Below are 21,774 nucleotides of genomic sequence, written 5' to 3' on the forward strand. Positions count from 1 at the left end.
TCATCAACTTGGATTAACTTCAGCGTCCGCAATGAACTCATATGTTGTGCAAATATAGGTTGTTATAGGTTTAAGTTTTTAAATAATTTTGAAAAGTTAGGTTGGTGACATTTGTCGAGTTTCATGTATTCATGCGTGGGAAATTTTGTGTTGAGAACTACTTTCTCCATTCATAGGCAGGCTGTGAATGGGCACGCTGGCGACACGCTTCATATCTCGCGAGAGCCAGCTGACGCGAGACCAGCGCGAGGCGGCACGTTAGGAAACCGAGGTGTAGGTCAGGCCCCTTCAGTTCATACGAAGCCTCCGAAGAGAACGGGTGCCTTCAAGGTTGATATAAAATCTCAAGCCTTTTATCTAACACCGGAAACAGCTCTTCCGATTGACAGGTGGCGAGTGGGCAAATTTTACGCACGTGGCTGAGTGGCCAGGCTCAGTTTTTGGGGATTCAATGAAATAGACTGTTTGTGAATGATTCTACGTGGATTCAAGTGAATGAAATTGAAGAATATGGACTTTTTTTCATAGGTTTTTATGTATTTCTAATAAAGACGACTGCACCGTTTGTATATCGCCGTATGGTATTCTATAGACCGCGAGCGTGAGAAAAATTTCAAGATATGCGATTTCAACTTCTTTTTTTTCTATTTAAAATCCCGATACACCATATTGACAGATGGATTATACCTTAATTCCTTCTATAAAAACGTCATAAAACTGTCCAGATTTGGAGTTAAAATCAAGATTTAACGTAAATGAAGCCATCACTAAAGTGTGTTTGAACTACCAATACAACCATAAACCCACTTAGTAATGATTTTTCCACTGACCTATTTCTAATATTAAGAAAAGTTGTGTCATGTTTTGACCTGAGTTTCACCCAAAAGAGGATTAATGTTTATTCAACAATTTATATTTATATGAAACCTCGACTATTATTAACATATAATTTAACATTAGAATAACAGGGGGGTCTCCGACACTCCTCTCCGTGACCCCTAATTGTTAAAGGACACTGTTAAGACGCACGTCTGAAGCATGTTACCAGTGTTTTATCATTAAAATAACCTCTGAATTTCGCCATGGGCATATTCAATTTGTGCATTTTGTTGTCTGCCTTCCCTGATGTCCAGACATGATTGACCATAATCCTTCACCACAGTAGGGTTATTTTAGCATGAAAATCTTATGCCTAATTATATTATAATTTCTTCATGACACTTCTGAGACGCCGAAAATTGCCGTGCCGAGTTGCGTCCCTTGGGCACTATGATTTCGGTTTCGAATCCCTGTTGGCCCCGATTATGTTTCTAGGTTTGTCAGCACCATACCCGTGCTCGTGGGTTTCACCAAAGTGGTAAACGTCTGAGACCTGCATCACTTCGTGCTTTCCTCCTACTGTAAGCTGACACGCAGTGATATAACTCGAATACTGTTAAAAGCGGCGTTAAACCGACTCACGCACTAACCTTTTCATGACCGTCAACAAGTAATGTCTTTTTTTTGAAACGATACTCCCTCGGCGTGGATCCCTTTATGATTGATCAACTTTCTGTTCCTCTGGAAGGATTAACCACCCATCTCTACCTCTTTAATGATTGACCACATTTCTGATCCTCTATAATGATTGACCACCCATATGAACTCCTTTAATGACTGACCCCCCATTTGTACACCTTCAATGATTGATCACTCATCTGTACTCCTTTAATGATTGATCACCCATCTGTACTCCTGTAATGATTGACCATCCATTTATACACCTTCAATGATTGATCACTCATCGGCAACCCTTCAATGATGATTGACCACCAATCTGTTCTCCTTTAATGATTGACCACCCATTTATACACCTTCAATGATTGACCAGTCATCTTCACTCCTTCAATGATGATTGACCACCCATCTGTTCTCCTTTAATGGTTGACCGCCTTTTCCTTTCTCTCTAATGACAGACCACCCATTTAACCTCTTCACTGAGGGACCACCTATTTACATCCTTCAGTGATTGACCACGCAGCTGTACCACTTTAGCGATTGACCTCCTTTCTGCAAACCTTTAATGACTGACCACCTATGTGTATCCATGTGTAGTCAGCAATATTATAGCTATATCACGTAGTCACCAATATTATAGCTATATCACGTTGTCAGCAATATTACAGCTATATCACGTAGTCAGCAATATTACAGCTATATCATGTAGTCAGAAATAATATAGCTATATCACGTAGTCAGCAATATTACAGCTATATCACGTTGTCAGCAATATTACAGCTATATCACGTTGTCAGCAATATTACAGCTATATCACGTTGTCAGCAATATTACAGCTATATCACGTTGTCAGCAATATGACAGCTGTATCACGTTGTCAGCAATATTACAGCTATATCACGTAGTCAGCAATATTACAGCTATATCACGTTGTCAGCAATATTACAGCTATATCACGTAGTCAGCAATATTACAGCTATATCATGTAGTCAGAAATAATATAGCTATATCACGTAGTCAGCAATATTACAGCTATATCACGTAGTCAGCAATATTACAGCTATATCATGTAGTCAGAAATAATATAGCTATATCACGTAGTCAGCAATATTACAGCTATATCACGTTGTCAGCAATATTACAGCTATATCACGTAGTCAGCAATATTACAGCTATATCACGTTGTCAGCAATAATACTGATATATCACGTTGTCAGCAATATTACCGCTATATCACTGAGTGAGCAATATTACAGCTATATCAAGTAGTCAGCAATATTACCGATATATCATGCTGTCATAAATATTACAGCTATATCACGTAGTCAGCAATATTACAGCTATATCTTGTAGTCAGCAATATTGCAGCTATATCACGTAGTCAGCAATATTGCAGCTATATCAAGTAGTCAGCAATAATACCGATATATCATGTTGTCATCAATACTACAGCTGTATCACGTAGTCAGCAATAATAAAGATATATCACACAGTCAGCAATATTGCAGCTATATCAAGTAGTCAGCAATAATACAGATATATCTCGTAGTCAGCAATATTGCACATATATCAAGTAGTCAGCAATAATACAGCTATACCATGTATTCAGCAATATTGCAGCTATATCAAGTAGTCAACAATATTACAGCTATATCAGTTGTCAGCAATATTACAGCTATATCACGTTGTCAGCAATATTACAGCTATATCACGACGTATAATAGTCAGCAACATCACATGCCTATCACGATGTCAGCCTCACCTATCGCAATACGGATATTACAACTTACAGAGTCCATCCTTCAGAAGGACTATAAAGTACTGGATAGACTCCCCCGGGGCGGGGCGGGGCGGGGCGGGGCCGGGCGGGGCGGTAGCCCAGTGGTTAAAGCGCTCTCTCGTCGCTCGCCACGTTGACTGTACATGTATTTATAATAAAATCAGCTGATAAAGTCAATATGTCGCATACCCACTGTTCGTGATATGGTGTAAATGTGTCAGAAAGCAAGCCATGAAAAACACAATTTATTCTTGAAAATTATGGAACACAATCAATTGTCCTCTAAAACCAGGTTGTTTTACTTAATTGGTTTACGGATCTGCTGACAGTAAAAATCAAGAAAGTAGAGTAAATGTAATTCTCAAAAAAAATTGTATCACCGCTGGGCCAGAAAACTCCATTCAGCAATAAAATATATGACAAACTGTTTTCATGCTTGTCCCGAAAAATACAGAATACAGAACTAAAACAAAATCTATTTCAATACCTACCGACCGTGCGTTTTCACCAAAAAAAAACAATAAAGTGTCATTTGGGTTGTTGTTTTTTGCGACCACCGACGTGGGTTTTGAGAAAGAAAAAGAGCTTTTGAAAAAGGCCAAACATAATTTGGCTCCTCCTGACAAAAAAAATTGATTTGCGGACAAAAATATTTTGTCTCAAATAAACACAGGAGCAACCCCTTCCCAAGGCTCAAGGATGAGAAGTACCGGCAAAGTCTAATAAATGGGCAGTCTGTATCCAGTTCCATGTTGTATTTATCTACTTTTCATCTCATGTGTTTTGCCAAATTATCTACTTAAGGTTGTGAGTGAGTGGGTTGGGTTTAACGCCGCTTTTAACATTAACATGTCAGCTTAATGTGGGCGGAAAGCCCGAAGTGATGCAGGTCTCAGACGTTTACCACTTCGGTGAAACCCACGAGCACGGGTATGGTGCTGATAAACCTAGAAACATAATCGGGGCGAACCGGGATTCGAACCCACAATCATAGGTTTCTGGCGTGCCCAAGGGACGCAACTCTGCACAGCGAATCGCGGCGCCTTAGACGACTGGGCCACCCGTGCCCCTTCTACTTAAGGAATAAATGTGAGCTTAAAACATATGTTCCTACAACCCACCTGTCGCTATACAGTGATGCCAACATTACGCGTGAGTGCAAAAGCGTCACCCCTACCCCGCTAAACGATCCCGACCCACCCCAGCCGCTGATCACAGACGTGTGTGTGGGGGGGGGGGGGGGGGAGGGGCGCGGCGAGGGTGACAGATTGCTTTTAATCCACGGTGTTACCAACGATTGGGTGTGGTCGTATTTATTTGGCGACTTTATTTGTTCTTTATTTTAACTTGAAAGTATTAGCTTACATGTTTTATGTGATGCCTTGACAATTAATGGCCGGCATGTGTTCGGTGCAATTAAAATGCTAATTTGAAAGTTAAGGCTGCAGTTAAAGTGCTTTGTAAATGCACATATTTACTTGTGGCAGTATTTGATACGAGGTCTTACGATTGTATTTCTAACCTTGGGTTGTGATTGTATTGTATGATAAACTAAGCAACAAACATTAACAAATACAACAGCAACAACTACAACAACATACACACCATTTAGAAACGTGAACAACAGCACGTTCCCACTATAGAGTGACACGCGATTCGACAACGATTTTGAATACATTCTCACGCTAAACGTATAAAAAGGTAATGACAAATAGTAACAGCAAAAACAGTTTACGGCATATATTTTATATAAGGTCCGCGTGATTATGTCTCCACTGGTAGGGTACGTATAAGACGCTCTCATTTGCATATTGCGGGGGAGGTAAATGCGTCAGAAAGTGTTTACATGTCTTGGTGAGTCACCCCATCGTGCACCCCCTGGTCTGTCGCAGCTGATGCTGAATCAGTCATAATAGCGCATGTTTTCATAATCGATTGGTAATTTAAAAGGTGCAGTTGTTCACAGTAACATGGCCTCCGAAAATGTTGTTTTTCACACAAAACAATTCACCACCTGTTTTGGAGATAATGGAAGTCACGTGAAAATATTCTTAAAAATCAATCTCAAACTGAAATATTTTTTTAAAATGAAACTACGTTGTTGTTGTTGTTTTTATTTTGTAAATGTTTAGGACGGTTGTCAATATTTAGAGCGTTATGTCGTTTAGGCGGGTGTTAACTGTCAAGATATGCAAAAAATGCTATTGAGGATAGTTTTTGCACATTTCGACCTTTCCCAATTTAAGTTATGAAATATAGTTTCGTAGGAGATTTTGCAGTCAAAATCAGTCTACGGGAATAACAAGACACTATGGATCCCGCCTTGATGTTATGGTCCAGAAATGGCCAAGTCGCCTGTGTCGTCACAATTCGCTGTGCAGAGTTGTGTCCCTTGTCCTAGTTACAGTCCATTGAGTTCGAATCTTATATAATGATCGCCCTGATTATGACGTAAGGTTTGCCAGCACCATACCTGTGCAACGTCGGTTTCAGTAAAGTGGTCAGCGTCTAAGGCCTGTACTATCATGTGTCTTTCTTCCACTTCAAGATGAAACGCCATTATATATGTGAGAAAAGTGAAAATCCGGGTAGAATTGTTCTTCAGCAAACCTGTCAAACCTAGACACGCTTGTCGTAAGAGACGACTAACGGGATCGGGTGGTCAGGCTCGCTGACTTGGTTGATGCATGTCATCGTATCCTAATTGCGTAGATCGATGCTCATGATGTCAATCACTGGATTGTCTAGTCCAGACTCAATTATTTACATATAGCTGGGATATTGGGGAGTGCGGCGTTAAACACACAAACAAACAAATTAAATTTGTAAAATAGTGTTCAAAGCGGCGTTAAAACAAACTCTCTTCACAGATAACATTGCATTTCTTGGTAAAAGGTTATTCATTCGCTCCCAGTGTCATAAAACACTAACACAGATGTTAATTACACATCGCGAACACCATCCTTGCACGACTCTTCAAAATTATTATTTATGCAAGTTTAACGGGAAGACACCATTTTTTTAAAAAGTAATATATTTCCTTGTATTTTGAAATCGTATCATCTCGCTTTGAATATATAAGCAATGTCGCTTGCAGTGTTAAAGTCACATATTTCCATGCTGAACATGAATGCCATGTTTACTTGAACCATGTCGTTATTGGGGTCGCAAGATGGCGCAGCATCTTCAGATGTATGTAACAGCCGGTTAAACTGTCTGTTGTCGGCTGAAACTAAAGACCGCTTCCGGAGTCCCTTGCATGCCTATACACGACAATAGATGGCATTTCCCACTTCCGGCAACAACAGGTGACTGCATATGTAGCGAACACCTGTTGACTGACAGCTCACCAGCTAATTACAGGTGTAAACTGGGCGCATAATCTAATCAATTATGCAAATAACAATGGACACCACATTCGTACTCTTATAGTATAATAGGACTTTGCCCGTTAAAATACTCTTTCGTACTGTACAGTTGAATTTCTTTGGGTGATTAAACACCTGGACTTTTGTGTCGATTTAAATTAAAATTGATGATGATGACTAATACGGTTCGCTGCATTATTTATTTATCCCTTGTCGAGTTTTTTATCCTTGTGGTATCACTATATGAAATTGTTTCGTCAAATCCGTGACAAACGTGTATGCGTACATAAAAATATACTATACCCCCAAACCATCTTTTGAAGACAACATGTAGTATGTTGTAGGCAGTTAAATATTCTGAGAGTGAATTTTAATATTTTGGACCCCTCCCTTTTAAAATGCTGGCTCCGCCCTTGTCGTGGCCAACATCCAAAGAACCTTAGCACCTAAATTTTTCAACAAACATGGTTTTTATAACCGTATTAATTGAGACTTATACAAGAACTCTGTCCTCAGCTATTAAACTACAACACGAGTCGCCCCTGCGTGATGCACGAGAAATGTGTTTCCTGAACTGCACGTGCACTTCCTTTGTTTTGACAACGCGGGTTGTGAAATGCATGTTCAGGGCAAGCATAATGTTCAAGGTCCTGTTATGAGCAAACATAGCCCTGATCAAGGACAGAATTTGTTTTATCTATCTGTTCGTTCCTGATAACAAAATTACACGTATTTGTTTTAAGTAAGTGGATGTGTTGGTTTTTATTTCGCTGTAAGAAGATTCCCGCAATATCTCGTCGGGTGACACCAAAATTGGGCTTTCACACACTTTACCCGTTTTTGGAAGCGAATCCGGGCACTCGACGAGCGGAAGCTTTGACCAATAAGCTATCGAAACGCCCCGTACGTTTTAGTAACTACATGTTATATATAATTACTAACTGATTTTTCCCGATTTCTAGAAAATATTTAGCTGTTAATGCCACATGATGTCTTCCGTGTCAAAAGACTTCATTCGCTAGTTCTTGTTTTATTTCTGCGGAGTCGAACCCGCTGGCGACTCCCGCGTTTCGTCAAATTGTTCTCTCTCTGAAGTCAACATAACAAAAAAAGAAGTTCCGTCATTATTAAATTGTTTTTAACAAACAATTCAGTTGGTCAAAGACCAAAGAGCCATAGTTCAACATGATAAATATATTAATCTGTAACCTTAATCTCGCATATTGTTTTAAAGGGAATTGTTTTATCTTTGTTAAATAACGCCGACTAAATGGATAGGCGTTTGCAATTGACTTTTATTTTGAAGCTAATAATATTAGTCATCGAAAACTCAAATAAAATCATTCCTCGGTAGTTTTCTTTATTGAATTGTTAATACCTAGTGATATGGCTCCGCTGTATCTTCATAGATTGATAGCTGGAATGGTTAGTGACTTAATGTGACGCAGGTTCTACACGTTTACCAGTTGGTGCTAACAAACCAAGGATCATAATTAAGGAGAATCATGGAATCGAACCCACGATCAGCGGATCATCATGGGTGCAGCGTCTTCCCACTGGGCCACCCGTGCCCACACAAAGCTGACACCGACACAAGTAACATGAGGTGATATGAACTGTGGTTTAACGTCCAGTTCAATACTATTGCACTTACATAGCGACGTGCATGTAGGTGTGGCTGCTTGTACTAGTCCAGACTAATGCTTGTACTAGTCCGGACTAATGCTTATTTATAGTACCCGTGGAGATCCGGGGTAGAATAGGTCTTCAGCAACCCATACTTGCCGTAAAAGGCGACTATGCTTGTCGTAAAAGGCGACTAAGGGGATCGGGTGGTCAGGCTCGCTGACTTGGTTGATGCATGTCATCGATCCCAATTGCGTAGATCGATGCTCATGATATTAATCACTGGATTGTCTGGTCCAGACTCGATTATTTACAGACCGCCGTCATATAGCTTGAATATTGCTGAGTGCGGCGTTAAACAACAAACAAACCAAACAAAAGCTTATTTATAGTGCTAGCTCACTGAGATACCATGCCGCAGTTTAACATACTGACTCCGAGCCAACCAGTCCTTGTTTTAGCCCCTTAGTGCCGAGTGCCAGACAGGGTAACAACAAGTACCATCTTTTAACGTATTTGGTATGACGCTGTCGGGGATCGAACCCCACACCTTCCGGAGGCGTTCCAAGTAATATGAACCCTTGGCAAAACATACGGATCAACACAACCTCGCGTTTTCAGTGTGTTATATATCCATTCTATTCTTATAAATACCCTACAACCATTCGCCACCATTGCTTCATTTGTTGCTCCTTTCGAATTACACGGGCCACCGTAACAGACCTTCAATCAAAGTACAGTCTTGAGCGAGAGAATATTTATAGGGGCGAATGAGTCCACGGAAATTTATTAATATAAAGAAATGACGATTCTACACTGGATGATCGAGGACGGATCAACACAAGACAACACAATATGCCATGTTTTCTGGTGACGTCATGGGGTAGCCGAGTGGTTAAAGCGTTGGTTCGTCACACCAAAAATCCGGGTTCTACTCCCCACGTTGGCATACAGTGGGAAGCCACTCTCTTGTGTTGTGTGTCGTCACACGGCTGTAAGATTGCTAAATGGGCGTAAAACTCAACTCACTCACTCACTCTATCGACGTCCATTGCTCCACTTGAACCATGGATACGGTAGCAAGGAACCTAGGAACATCTTCGGCCCTGCACCCGTGGATTCCATCGAAGTTCTTACTCACTCACTCACTCACTCACTCACTCACTCACTCACTCACTCACTGGCACTCACTCACTCACTCACTCACTCACTGGCTCTCTCACTCGCTCACTGGCTTACTCACTCACTGGCTCCACTCACTCACTCACTCGATCACTCGCTCACCTCACTCACCTCACTCACTCACCTCACTCACCTCACTCACTCACTCACTCACTCAACCACTCAACCACCCACTCACTTTCACGTTGCTTGATGGTCTCACTGCATACATTACCGAAACCCTTTTACACGGTTTCACTCACATGCATAATTTTAAAACAACTCTCCAGTTTACAAAGTATTCATTATTTACCTTTAACAGCTTACATTAACCTTAAGGTCGTTATAGGGACACGGGTGGCCCAGTCGTCTAAGGCGCCGCGATTCGCTGTGAAGAGTTGCGTCGTTTGGGCACGCCAGAAACCTATGATTGTGGGTTCGAATCCCGATTATGTTTCTAGGTTTGTCAGCATCATACCCGTGCTCGTGGGTTTAACCGAAGTGGTAAACGTCTGTGACCTGCATCACTTCGGGCTTTCCTCCCACATTAAGCTGACACGCCGCGATGTAACTGGAATACTTTTAAGAGCGGCGTCAAATCCAATTCACTCACTCACTTAAGGTCGTTATGTATCAAGCAATTATTTTTTCATTAAGGCATGTCGTTGTGTTTTCGATATTTAATGCGGCTCAAAGATTAATTAATAGATAAAACCCAATCGGATTTAAATTTGCATTTATGTAACGATATATGTTTGTTGTCACTGACATGTGTCAGGTATATTTTTGGGAAACCCATCAAGATATGTTTTGAGTATGTTTTAAGGAGCATATTCGGTAACATATGTTGTATTGGGTTGATAATCGCCACAACCGCCAGAAAGACAATCCTCATTTTCTATTAATACGATGCAGATGATAGATAAACGATATCTGAATTGTAACGAAAGTTTGTACAACACAAGTTCACACACCGATAGCGAGGTGGCGCTGACAGAGCACGAGACCATCTCGTGGAACAGACGTCTGATATTGTAAGAAAAAGCGTAGTCGAACATTTAGACTACCAGACTGTCGGCGGCCTTATGATGCGTATGCTATTTTGTAAGATCATATCAGGATTAACACTGCTCTCTGAATTTCAATCTTACAAGATTGCAGTCAGTGTACCTCGGCGACCGCAGGCGCCAATAGCGTGCAAGGAATTGCTCCCGTCACATCAACAACGTCATGCACGTGCAACGTCCACGTGCAATATGGCGGCGCTCGCACATGCGCCGTAAATGGCCCAGCCTACGTGTGTCGTTCTCGGTACAGTGATTCTAAATCATGGAGCACCGTTGCGCATGTCGTGCCCTGGATGGGTCCCAACGCTGACTTCATGTCGGACTTATTTCAGCTTAAATCTAAACTCCCAAGTAATCAGAAAAATGAAAGATTCGGCCGATTTATGGCACAGTCCGCACTGCAGTTCCGTCTGTTAAAAGCTAAGCTGAGATCGTTCTCAAACATGCAATTTGTTCGTATTTTTTGGCCTGGCACACTCCCTGCATGAAAAGCTTTGGCCTTTTTTTCCTGTGGCCTGACACGTTGATGGTGATTTATGGTGTAACGGTATGTCACACATCTGATGGAGCTGGAATAAACAACTTCCTAGTGCAAATGTGGAAATTTGAACGTTGATTTAAGCGATAGAATCTTATTTCCTTGTAAAATTCTTTTGTAGAAAATGAGATATTGATGATGAAATTTCAATCTTGTCAGACGTAACGCGAAGTGAATGTGCCACAACGCACAAAGAAGACTGTAAACATCCTGCCAACACGAGATGAAACCAATCTCGATGTCTCTTAAACTAGCGTTCTCGTGTCATAAATTCATTTCTCACTGATATTTAAGTGCACGGGATATTATTAAGGTAACATGTTCTTTTCAAGCTCATTGTTAAATCCCGAGATGAAAGAAGTTGCCAGCTGTTTGGGCCTACCTTGAGTTGTGAATATGTGAATAGGTGAATAGGTGAATATGTGAATAGGTGAATACAGTTCGTGATACATTCGTATACTATGAGCTGTACGTGTGTTGCCAATGCAGCTCATGATACACGTGGTTCGATGGCATGGCTTAGTTGTTAAAGCGTTCGCTCGTAACGCCGAAGGCCCGGGTTCGATTGCCTACTTGAGTTTGTTTTATACCGCACTCAGCAATATGCCAGTTATATCATGACGGTCTGTAAATAATCGAGTCTGGACCAGACAATCCGATGATTGACATCGATCCACGTAATTGGGATACGTTGACATGCACCAACCACGTCAGCAAGCCTGACCACCCGATCCCGCGTTAGTCGCCTCTTACGACAAGCATGGGTTGCCAAAGACCTATTTTACCCCGGATTCTCACGGGTGTACTTATCATTTTTTATGAAATCTTTGCGAAGGGAGTTTTTGATCATATTTAGATCCAATTTTACAACACGTTTTGAAATCATATTCTCAAGAATCACAAGACGCAGAAAACCAAAACTGTGTCTGAATAATTACGACTAAAGAAGATTCTCGGGAGATGAAATGATATCAAGAAATGGATTGCTGCGTAACCATCGAAATGCATCAATACTTTAATATTTTTATGTAGGTGAGTTATTGCTGATTGTGCCAACAACGGATATAATCAGGGCGAATCGAGGATCTGAATCCATAATACGGATCCATGATACGGATCCTGGCACAACTAAGATACACAACACGAATTGCTGTGTCTCAGACGACTGGGCAACACGTTCCCCGAATCCCGTACCATGGTACCTGAACTTAAGGTCACGTTTTCGTAAGATGCACGCTCCGTAATGGTGGCATCATTTCTACAAACATATTACGAGATTTAAATGTGACGTAGTTCGTTAGCTATAGATATTGCACCCGTAAACATCCAGGGTTGAATAGGTCTTTAGCAACCCATGCTTGCTCTTACATGCGACTATACTTGTCGTAAGAGGCGACTAACGGGATCGTGTGGTCAGCCTCGATGACTTGGTTGATGCATGTCATCGTATCCCAGTTTCGTGGATCGATGCTCATGACGCCAAACACTGGATTGTCTGGTCCAGATTATTTACATACCGCCGTCATATAGCTGGAATATTGCCGAGTCTGGCGTTATAAACAAACAAACAAACAAGCTATAGATATTGAGTGGGTGTAGTTTGTTACGCCTGTTTTAGCAATATTCCAGGTATATCACGTCGTGGGACACCAAAAATTGAATTCACACTTATAACATGTGTGGGGAATCGAACCCAGGTCTTCGGCGTGACAAGCGAATGCTTTAAACTACTAGGCTAACTCCCCCGCTCTACAATATATGAGCGTTATTGCGATGCCAAATTTCATCGACCGTTGTCCGAATTTTGGTCATGATTACAAGACTTGATGATTTAGTCGGACGTTGCTGACAACGGCGTAAAACAATATTCACTGACGGAGTGTCCCTGTGTGGGTTCCGGGTTCGAACTGGTCCCCAGCAACCAATAAGGCTGGATCGGTCAAGCTCGGTGACGTGGTGCCATCTTGCTCCCGACGTCGTGGAACGTTGCACATAATATCAATCCCTGGATTTTCTGATACAGATTATTCACAGACCGACGACTTTGCTACCGCGTCGATGTCCGTGCGACTGACATTGTTTGGGAACGACTGAGTCACGTTAAACGTTAGGTTTAGCAATATTCTAGCCATATCACGGCTGGGGATACCAAAAATAGGCGTCACGCATTGTAGTATAATTGAACCCATGTAGAGAATCAATCTCATTAAAATCAGATCTTAGTTCTCGCTATCGCTGAACAAAGATCTGAGGACATCCATTACGGGTCAGGTCAGAACGAACTTTGACCGACCACTGAAACGACTAATAAGAAGTCGACATCAGCCAATTAGAAAGCAGCTTTCTCGAGTTTTACAGCACTCGTTTCAACCTGGCGACTTCCATTTCAGACTACGCTTGAAAAATATGTTGACACATTTCTCGATTAAAATTTTGAAAACTGAACAAACGAACATTCCGGAATGTCTAATATATGGTTGTGATTGTATGGCAGTGCTTCCTATGTACTGTGCAACGTCTTTACGTTCAAATGTTTATCCCACGGAAGCGAGAGATAGACGACAATTTTGACGGAATCAGTCGTACGGGCCGTAACTGTCGTTCGGAATACCCCGTGTTAACGTTTTCGAGGTTGCATGATCACAAAACACATTCCGACTGCACTTTCATCATCTGGTAAGCGACGCTTTATTTGGTCGGATGAAAGGTAGAGAATCGAACCAGGAACTTCAGTGTGCCGAGTGAGCGTGTTAATCACTAAGCTTTGGTTTTAGTTGGTTGGTTTGTTGTTTAACGCCGCACTCAGCAATATTCCAGCTATATGACGGCGATCTGTAAATAATCGAGTCTGGACCAGACAATCCAGTGATTGATATCATGAGCATCGATCCACGCAATTGGGATCGATGACATGCATCGACCAAGTCAGCGAGCCTGACCACCCGATCCCGTTTGTCGCCTTTTACGGCAAGCATAGTCGCCTTTTACGACAAGCATGGGTTGCTAGAGACCTATTCTATCCCGGAATCTTCACGGGTCCCACTAAGCTTTGGAGACGTCGCTAATTACAACTTAGCAATAACATCGTTACACATCTGGACAGACATAATTTCTTTACCCAAACTCTGTAACAGGGTTTGATGGATGAGAAGTTGACTAATGACGTCATCTCTATGCTAAACAGATAAGAAAGGGAACAGTTTATACGGAGTCCATTATATCTAAAACTGGAAACCACTCATCAATCAATGTGACGGCAGGCGATTCGAACCAGACACTTTAACTCGACCCAAACCGGTACAAAGAACTGAAATAATCGACTAATACAGATAATAATCTACTTCGAATTTCAAGTGTTTACATCAAGCGCCGAGAACAGAGCCTTGCTCTCAAAAGACATCGCTACGCATCGTCGGTGGCGCGGAAAGGCAGCACGTGCTTCGTGATTGGGCTACAAGTTCGCTCAGCGGAATCGTACGCCGTGAAATGAACTTTCATAAATAAGTCAATTCAGGCACAAGCTTTTACTCAAAAACTACATTTGCAAAGGTGGGGGGAAATTGATTTAAACATATGTGTCTTAACCTTCTCATATGCATGATTGTGAATAGACAAGAGGAATAAATGGCAAGTTTGGCCGCGCCATGTTGGAGGCAATATCGGGCGGAATGGTAATACGTAATTAGTACCTAACGTGACACAACTAAAGTTGCTTTTCAAACTACACAATTCAATCTCGGAGTTGTGATGTTGGTCTCTTTAACAGCTAAGAACAATTGGTTTAACTGTGCGTTTTCTTTTTATCAAAATGGCTCCCGTAACCTGTTATTAGACAACATGGGTTTTGCGTGCAAAGCTTTTTACAAAATAAAACAACTATGGCAGATTATTGGACGTTTTGTAAATGCCAAGCATTTACCATTTTCACTCAAGATGGGGGTAGTTGGACGAATCACTCGAAGTGGGAACCCCTAATTGTAGGTGGGGATCAGCAGCATCTGGGGAGAACCATATCAAGACCTGAATACATTATGGAGAGATATTTGTTTACTATTTCGGCTGAAGTACCTGCATTTATAACATAGTTTGACTATCGGTTAGAATATGGCACTTAAAATTGTAAGTCCTTCAATAGTTTTGGTTTTTTGTATCGCAGCTGCTTCGGGTCTGTTACAGTCATGCTTAATTTGAATGCAGCACCCTGGACGCATGTGACTGCCTTGTCGTCAGCAGTCAGTGATGGGGTCTTTGTCGTCGTATATCGCCATAGAAACATCAGCAAACGACAGAGTAAAACATCTTCAATAATCACGTTGCAGTGCAATGGGTAGTAGTAGTGGTAGTAGTAGTAGTAGTAGTAGTAGTTAAAGAAGAAGAAAAGAAGCACTATTAGAGGACGTAGTAGTAGAAGAGGACGAAGTAGTAGTAGTAGTAGTAGAGGACGTAGTAGGAGAGGTCGTACTATTAGAAGAGGTAGTAGTAAAAGTAACAGTAGTAATTGCAGTACAAGTAACAATAGTAGTGGTAGTAGTAGAGGACGTAGTATTAGTAGTAGTAGTAGTAGTAGTAGTAGTAGTAGTAGTAGTAGTAGTAGTAGTAGCGGCAGTGTTGGGAGAAAGGGGTTTGTGTAGCGGTAGTGTTGGGAGAGAGGGGTGGTGTAGTGGCAGTGTTGGGAGAGAGAGGGGTGGTGTAGTGGCAGTGTTGGGAGAGAGAGGTGGTGTAGTGGCAGTGTTGGGAGAGAGAAGGGTGGTGTAGCGGTAGTGTTGGGAGAGAGGGGTGGTGTAGTGGCAGTGTTGGGAGAGAGAGGGGTTTGTGTAGCGGCAGTGTTGGGAGAGAGGGGTGGTGTAGCGGCAGTGTTGGGAGAGAGAAGGGTGGTGTAGTGGCAGTGTTGGGAGAGAGAGGGGTGGTGTAGCGGTAGTGTTGGGAGAGAGAAGGGTGGTGTAGCGGTAGTGTTGGGAGAGAGAGGGGTGGTGTAGCGGCAGTGTTGGGAGAGAGAGGTGGTGTAGCGGCAGTGTTGGGAGAGAGAAGGGTGGTGTAGTGGCAGTGTTGGGAGAGAGGGGTGGTGTAGTGGCAGTGTTGGGAGAGAGGTGGTGTAGTGGCAGTGTTGGGAGAGAGGGTGGTGTAGTGGCAGTGTTGGGAGAGAGAGGGGTTTGTGTAGCGGTAGTGTTGGGAGAGAGGGGTGGTGTAGCGGCAGTGTTGGGAGAGAGAGGTGGTGTAGCGGCAGTGTTGGGAGAGAGAGGGGTGTGGTGTAGTGGCAGTGTTGGGGGAGAGAGGGGTGGTGTAGCGGTAGTGTTGGGAGAGAGGGGTGGTGTAGCGGCAGTGTTGGGAGAGAGAGGTGGTGTAGCGGCAGTGTTGGGAGAGAGAGGTGGTGTAGCGGCAGTGTTGGGGGAGAGAGAGGTGGTGTAGTGGCAGTGTTGGGAGAGAAGGGTGGTGTAGTGGCAGTGTTGGGAGCGAGGGGTGGTATAGTGGCAGTGTTGGGGGAGAGGGGTGGTGTAGCGGCAGTGTTGGGGGAGAGAGAGGTGGTGTAGCGGCAGTGTTGGGAGAGAGAGGTGGTGTAGTGGCAGTGTTGGGAGAGAAGGGTGGTGTAGCGGCAGTGTTGGGGGAGAGAGAGGTGGTGTAGCGGCAGTGTTGGGAGAGAGGGGTGGTGTAGCGGCAGTGTTGAAGAGAGGGGTGGTGTAGCGGCAGTTTTGGGAGAGAGGTGTAGTGTAGTGGCAGTGTTGGGAGAGAGGGGTGGTGTAGCGGCAGTTTTGGGAGAGAGGTGTAGTGTAGTGGCAGTGTTGGGAGAGAGGGGGTGGTGTAGCGGCAGTGTTGGGAGAGAGGGGTGGTGTAGCGGCAGTGTTGGGAGAGAGGTGTAGTGTAGTGGCAGTGTTGGGAGAGAGGGGGTGGTGTAGCGGCAGTGTTGGGAGAGAGGTGTGGTGTAGCGGTAGTGTTGGGAGAGAGAGGTGGTGTAGCGGCAGTGTTGGGAGAGAGAGGTGGTGTAGCGGCAGTGTTGGGAGAGAGAGGTGGTGTAGCGGCAGTGTTGGGAGAGAGAGGTGGTGTAGCGGCAGTGTTGGGAGAGAGGGGTGGTGTAGCGGCAGTGTTGGGAGAGAGGGGTGGTGTAGCGGCAGTGTTGGGAGAGAGGGGTGGTGTAGCGGCAGTGTTGGGGGAGAGAGGGGTGGTGTAGTGGCAGTGTTGGGAGAGAGGGGTGGTGTAGCGGCAGTGTTGGGAGAGAGGGGTGGTGTAGTGGCAGTGTTGGGAGAGAGAGGGGTGGTGTAGTGGCAGTGTTTGGAGAGAGAGGGGTGGTGTAGCGGCAGTGTTCGGAGAGAGGTGTAGTGTAGTGGCAGTGTTGGGAGAGAGAGGGGTAGTGTAGTGGCAGTGTTGGGAGAGAGAGGGGTGGTGTAGCGGCAGTGTTGGGAGAGAGAGGGGTAGTGTAGTGGCAGTGTTGGGAGAGAGAGGGGTAGTGTAGTGGCAGTGTTGGGAGAGAGAGGGGTAGTGTAGTGGCAGTGTTGGGAGAGAGAGGGGTAGTGTAGTGGCAGTGTTGGGAGAGAGAGGGGTGGTGTAGCGGCAGTGTTGGGAGAGAGGGGTGGTGTAGCGGCAGTGTTGGGAGAGAGGGGTGGTGTAGCGGCAGTGTTGGGAGAGAGGGGTGGTGTAGCGGCAGTGTTGGGGGAGAGAGGGGTGGTGTAGTGGCAGTGTTGGGAGAGAGGGGTGGTGTAGCGGCAGTGTTGGGAGAGAGGGGTGGTGTAGTGGCAGTGTTGGGAGAGAGAGGGGTGGTGTAGTGGCAGTGTTTGGAGAGAGAGGGGTGGTGTAGCGGCAGTGTAGGGGTGGGGGGGTGGGGTAGCCTAGTGTCAGCTCGTCGTGCGGAAAGAGCCGGGTTCGATTCCCCACATAGGTACAATGTGAGAAGCCCATTTCTGGTGCCCCCCGCCGTCCGCCGTGATATTGCTGGAATATTGTTTAAAGCGGCGTAAAACAATACTCAGAAAGAAGTGACGCAGGTGTCGTACCCCAGATCCAACCGTTGATGTTTGTAGGTTCGTTCGTTTGTCATCACCCTACCCGAGTGGGTTTCACCAAAGTGGTAAACGTCTAAGATCTGCATCACTTCGGGCTTTCCTCCAACATTAAGCTGACACGCCGTGATATAACTTGAATTCTGTTCGCAGCGGCGTTAAACCCACCTCACATACTTTTTTCGTGTTACACTAATTCTGTCATAAAGTCGGATAATGTGTAGAACGAGCACTTCTACTATACATGTGTTGGTTGCGTGTGAGAAAGATTTGTACCTGATCGGGCCAATTACAATGTTCCAACGCTCTTTGTACTTCTTTGTAAACGTCCACAAAATTAGGAACCCGTTATTTTAAGCATGGATCGTTCCAATTTCAACACATGATTTACTTTTAGGAAATAAGAAAGGAAATTTTCCAGATCATTTTAACAGCCTTCTCTTTCACAAAGCAATGCGCGGAACTTGTGTTTGGCTCCACGCATGTCCACACAAATTCCCAGTATTTCTAAAAGGGTATAAAAGGCTGAACGTACACCGTGCCTGGGAAGGTATCATTTTAGCCAAGCCGGACGTTGGTCGTGTTCTGGTTAAGAAAACCTCTTGAAAAGAGTGAACAAAGTTTATAATAGCAATGAGATAAGTTATGCAAAAACCTTCACGTTTGATCTGTGGAGTTCTAAGCTCCACGACAACACCTGGCAGAGGTCGGATGTGTGCGGATAATAGAGTCTGTTGTTTCGTATGTACCCAACACATTTCAACGCAGTTTGGCTGAATTATATTATGTCTCTTAGAAGCAAGCAAGGGGTAATATGGGTAATGTCTGGAGTGTAAGCTGGTGCCTTGACTATATTTGGGTGTTTTTTATCTTTGATTTAACTACGTCACACGTCGGGTTAGCGACTTTGTGTTGATGTGACATGAACAGCGGGGTGAAAGAAAGTATACACCTAAAAATGGTATTTAACCAAAAACGTACAAACGTTATTAACTTGAAAACAACAACTACAACAACTGAAACACTGCAACGTAGGGTAAAAAACACAACCATGATACCCTTTATCAAACACAGCACCATCGAATGACCATTTCTTGTTACAAATGTTATATTGGGCATAACACTTTCTCAGTAAAGTACAGATTCTCGTACTTTGGGGGGTTGAGTCCCGTCCGGGATTCGAACCCACAGCACACAAAGTCAGCGATCTGACCCACTCAGCCAGCGAGGCTTGTTGTTGTTTCTTCGTCCAACATGCATGCATATGTTCTTTTGCCCGGGAGTTTACATGCACACATACTAACAAAGGCACTACCAGGCAAACGAAAGCATACATATTGGACGTGACCAACAAATTACAAACATTATCAAATCGAAAACAGTCGCCGAAACATTTCTTATTTGTTTCATTTTTTCATCAAACTTTCTTTTCCCCGGCAGTTCACAATTACATGTATCGACATAACTGAAATTTGTTATCCATATATTCCCCGTATTAGTTATTGATGATTATTGTTGTTGTTGTTGTTATTGTTGTTGTTATTATTATTATTATTGTTGTTGTTGTTGTTGTTGTTGTTGTTGTTATTGTTATTATTATTATTTGCATCTATTGGTGGTTTGGGTGCAGAAAATTATATTCCAACTGGCTTCGTATTGAATGCATATTAATATGCATTCCATTAAAGTCAGTACTGTGGGACGTGGGACCACTTATCAACTTAAGGGACGACCATTTCATATTTTGTCGTAAGGGTGGGGGATCCCCAATTATTCTTGATTCATTGTGTTGGAAAAAAAGGAAATTGTTTGCCACAAAAAATGCATTGTGGCAATATGTGGCAATGTCCTTTTTGGAGAAAAAATATTTTGGCTCATAGTCTTAATTTAAATAATATCTGGTTTTGCAACTGTAGCTGGAAAAAATATATGATCTCAATAGAAAGTCATTGTTGTGTTTTGGCAGTGTTTCGGCGACTGTTTTCAACCTGTTAACGTTTTGACAACGTTTGTAAGTTTTTGGTCAAATCAATTTTCAAGTGCATACTTTCTTTTGCGCGGCAGTTTAATCATATGAACCAGACTAAAGGAACAATGATTTGTTTGTTTGTTTGTTAACTTTGTTGTTTAACGCCGCACTCAGCAATATTCCAGCTATATGACGGCGGTCTGTAAATAATCGAGTCTGGACCAGACATTCCAGTGCTTGACATCATGCGCATCGATCCACGCAATGGGAATGCGATGACATGCATCAACCAAGTCAGCGAGCCTTACCACCCGATCCCGTTAGGGACCTCTTACGACAAGCATGGTCGCCTTTTACGGCAAGCATGGGTTGCTAAAGACCTATTCTACTCCAGATCTTCACGGGTCAGAGGAACTATGAGACTTTGACTCTTTACTAGGGCAAGTTCACACGGAAATGAACCTATTTTTCTTGTACTTTTTCCACATTAAAAGTGTTAACCAAGAAGTGTCATAGACAAAAATATAAAAATATCACAATTTATTAACATATTTTTCGCATTAAAACGATTTATATTTTTCACATTTACCAAGTGTTCTATTTCCACACTCTCCTACCCAGAGTTCCATGCGTGTACACTTCCCCTTTAAGAACTCAGTATATCAGTACCTTGGTGTAATGTTCAATAACAATGCTGCTCTCAGCCAATGTGTGATATCTCATTCCATGGCGATGTGGTCGGCGGGTAGAGGACTGGACATTGAAGTCCGGCGGGCAAGACGTGCTCAGCCTGGGGCACTTCATCAACACCGTGACGACAATTTTCTCCCCATAACGACATCGTCACATGAAGGCTCCGGTCGTTTGATCACATAATCCTGACATAAGCATTTTGTTCGCACTCTGGCGTTGGGGGGAGGGGATCTTTGATCTAGGATCGGCTTAGTTGTTTACCTGGGTGGATGTAATCTGTAAACATTGCAATCAGCTGTGGTCTTTGAGTTTGTTCATATCACAGGTGGCGTTCAGTGTTCGGTGAAGCTAAATCTTGTGATGGCCATTGCGACAGATGGGGAATGGATATACACAGCACAATAAAACTTTGTGCTGATATAAAATTATGTAAATACACGTATAATTTAAGGCATTTAGAAGTGATACACATAAAGAAGAGAATTGATGGATGTCAACTTCTTTATTATGAGGAACACAGCGTTTCGGGGAATATACTTACTCCTTCGCCTGATGAAGGTGTAAGTAAGTATATACTCCAAACGTTGTGTTCGTCTTAACAAAGAAGTTGAGATTAATAAATTCTCTTCCTTACGTATAATTTACCACAAACAAACATGTTTCCGTTTGCCTTCAACGATTACGTGTACAAGAATGTCCCATGTGTTTTTATCACAAATGTGATTTTGCGGTACATATTAAAGTAGTATTTCTATTTCTTTGTGTTGTAATTTCACGTTTCTTTTTTAAACATATTCTAGTGTCAGAACTAAAATGGCTCTGACACAAGATGTGAAACTTACATTGCCGGATCACTTACGACAATATCGTCAAACGATCTTTTAAAGAAATGTTTTTCTTGGGTATAGTATCAGTGACGGAATCCTGTGTTGATGATTGGAGAGGGTTGTAACACTTATGTTTGTCAGAGATCATTCAAATAAATTCATGTACCGCTGATGATGTGATTATCATCGTAAAATCAAAAACATTATCAAATTAAATAAACAATATGCACAAAGAAAACTAATTTCAAATGCAATATGT

The 21,774-nt window shown here is 42.9% G+C and overlaps 1 protein-coding gene across 1 annotated transcript in view; it reads left to right on the forward strand.

Annotated features, from left to right (window-relative positions):
* The first annotated feature begins 187 nt into the window (after positions 1-187).
* Positions 188-21,774, forward strand: part of LOC125374679 (nascent polypeptide-associated complex subunit alpha, muscle-specific form-like) — a 30,408-nt gene continuing 8,821 nt past the window's right edge. Inside the window, exon 1 of the mRNA XM_048385891.1 lies at positions 188-257. Coding sequence (XP_048241848.1) covers positions 188-257 — 70 coding nt within the window. The remainder of the gene's footprint in view (positions 258-21,774) is intronic.

The sequence above is a fragment of the Haliotis rufescens genome, unplaced genomic scaffold, assembly GCF_023055435.1.
Source record: "Haliotis rufescens isolate VD_foot unplaced genomic scaffold, xgHalRufe1.0.p SCAF_6, whole genome shotgun sequence".
NCBI lineage: Eukaryota > Metazoa > Mollusca > Gastropoda > Lepetellida > Haliotidae > Haliotis > Haliotis rufescens.